Here is a 2,476-nt window from a genome sequence, read left to right on the forward strand (position 1 = left end):
ATGCAAATATTCATTGTGTTGGATACAAAGTGCATGATTTAGATCGCCTGGTGGAGAATGGAAAGGATACACGGATACACGAAATGGATGGATGCACTAGATATGTTGCCGTAAAGATGCATGACATGCATATGTATTGCTTGATGAGTCCCACTAGTGGTAGCTTGCGTTGAGGAGAAAAAAATCATTGTATATGGCCCTGCCTACTTTTTTTCATGGGGCATCTTTATCCATATGCCATCATAGTTGGAAGATACACGGGCATGTATAATGAAGGTGAACAGTTTTATTCAGAACATGAGAGTGATTAACAACCCACACTCAAAAAAAACAAGGATAAAACATTGTGATGTAGAACTATCACATTATTAAGCACCATGCATGACACAGAGGCATCCATAAAGTTCATACTTCCATAGTACCTAGTTGCGGCCGCTGCCGCTGCCGCTTAGATGGTAGCGGTAATCAGAATCTGAACACGTCCATCTCCTCAAACTTTTCCCTCGGCCTTGGCAACCCTCCGTAGTGAGCTCTCTACCACAGTCGCCGGAACGGTCTTGGGCATGGCGAAGGAGAACTTTGATGCCGGCAGGTTCACCCTATACTCCGGGTTCTCCTGGAGGAACTTCTCCACGTCGCCGCCGGACCGCACGCGCTTCCCGTTGGGCAGCAAGTAGTAGGTGTCCATCTTGGACAGGTCACGCCGCATGATCACCAGCCGCTCCGTCACAGGTGGCGGGCACGGGATGCCTGCCTTATCCATGACCCAGATGCAGCTGCTGTCGAACGGAATGTCCTCTAGCTCTCGCGGATCGTCTCGAACTCCTTTTTCGTTGGGATCTTGCGCCATTTCTCACATTTGTAGCATTGGACCGTGTGCATGCCGATGGAGTCCTCCAAACCTTTCTTAGTCTGTGAAATCATCAAAAATTAGTTTAAGGTGGCACATGTACTAGTAGTTGGTTGTATCAGGTAAGACAAACAGATTATATGAAGTACCAAATTGAATGTACATGGTTAGGACATCAGAAGAATTATCTAATGAAGTAAGAATATGAATGAAGTGAGAATGGAAAAACAAGAAAAAAGAATATGAATGAAGTGAGAATATGAATGTACATGGTTATGAAATCTAAAGAATGAAAAAACAAGAAAAAAATGCTAAGCACGCATAGAATTTTCTCAAGTTCCATATCGCTTACTTTCTGACAGTCCTCCCGTACTCTATCCATTATCCTAATCATAAGGTTCATTAGGAAACAAACAAGATTTGCTTGCAATAGCTTGGTGTTTGAACGAATTAAATTTTTAATGACATGTTTTTTATAGTATCATAAATTGAACCACATATAATTTTTTACTCCCTCCATTTAAAAATATAGTGCACATTAGCCTTGGTGAAAATTTATAAATATTTGTCAAAATATATGACGCTCATTGTGTTGCTGTCAACAGGAAGGGAAACCCTGTCCCCTTCTGCCCGGGCTCGGAGGTGCGGAGCCGGCGAGTCACAACCACACACCTTTCCACCGAAGAACACCAATCCAAAGAAGAATCGACACTTGCTGGAACTTCCAATCTCCACAGAAAAACTAATGTTCGGACTCAGAACCGAGGAGCACCCACCAACCACATCACAACTCTCCCAAAGAACCAGAGGCCCATGGGCAGTCCAAGGAGGTCACAACCCCAAGGAGTTGTCTCCGCCCAACCGGAGACAGGTTTCGGGCTTTCGCTAGGAATCCGGGTCAGGATCGAGAGGAGAAACCTAAGTGGCACCTCTAGGAAGAAAATCAACACACACACACATGCGCGCGCGCGCACACACACACACACACCATGACCGGAGAACCAAACAAGGGTTTCCCCGGAATTGAACCTACACCAACAGCCCCCGCTAGAACCAGATCCAGCGATCAAGGCCGCAAAGCAGACAGGGCCAATGGGGGAATGAGTTGAGGAGGAGATGAGCCTGACCTTCAGATCTGGAGCAGAAGGTGGGGAATCCGGGTTGCGACCACAATCAGCCGAATCTTCTCCACCCGTGTAGCCGAGGAAGCCGGCTAGCACATCTGACGAACGCTTCCTCGCCGTCCGAGGCCGCCGCCTTGGCGTCCAAGGTCCTTCGCCAGCGAACGAATCAGCAAAAATCTCACCACGACCTTCATCGCCAACCACACAGGCTGGCCCGGCGATCACCTTGGGTGGCGACATGAGAGGGAGAGGGTGGATGGTGTGGCGGCGCTGGGGAAACCCTAGTCCCCTTGAGTCGCCAGATTCAATGGAGTGGTAGGAAAAAGCTCGAAGCCGAGTAGCCAAAAAGTTATTTGGGAGGACAATGTGAGGTGTGGCTGCTTTCTTTTATGTAATCTGTATCTTTTTAGATTAGTTGTCTTTCCTTTCTTTATTTATTTGTTTCTTTTCTTCCCTTCTTGGCTTATCTCAACCCTTCTTTATCTTTCCGTCTCTTTCTTTA

At 46.8% G+C, this 2,476-nt stretch overlaps 1 protein-coding gene across 1 annotated transcript; it reads right to left on the minus strand.

The window, feature by feature from the left end:
- Nucleotides 1-266: 266 nt before the first annotated feature.
- Nucleotides 267-2,264, minus strand: LOC109774060 (methyl-CpG-binding domain-containing protein 4). Its single transcript, XM_020332776.4, has 2 exons — nucleotides 1,978-2,264; nucleotides 267-912 (listed from the first exon to the last, which is right to left on the minus strand). Exon 2 carries the CDS (start codon nucleotides 848-850, stop codon nucleotides 491-493), a length of 360 nt encoding a protein of 119 aa, XP_020188365.1. The 5' UTR covers nucleotides 851-912; nucleotides 1,978-2,264; the 3' UTR covers nucleotides 267-490.
- Nucleotides 2,265-2,476: the final 212 nt, after the last annotated feature.

The sequence above is a fragment of the Aegilops tauschii genome, chromosome 1, assembly GCF_002575655.3.
Source record: "Aegilops tauschii subsp. strangulata cultivar AL8/78 chromosome 1, Aet v6.0, whole genome shotgun sequence".
NCBI lineage: Eukaryota > Viridiplantae > Streptophyta > Magnoliopsida > Poales > Poaceae > Aegilops > Aegilops tauschii.

Excerpts from the sequence above, each read along its gene's own strand:
- LOC109774060 (XM_020332776.4), bottom strand. The coding sequence starts at position 850 with ATGGCGCAAGATCCCAACGAAAAAGGAGTTCGAGACGATCCGCGAGAG.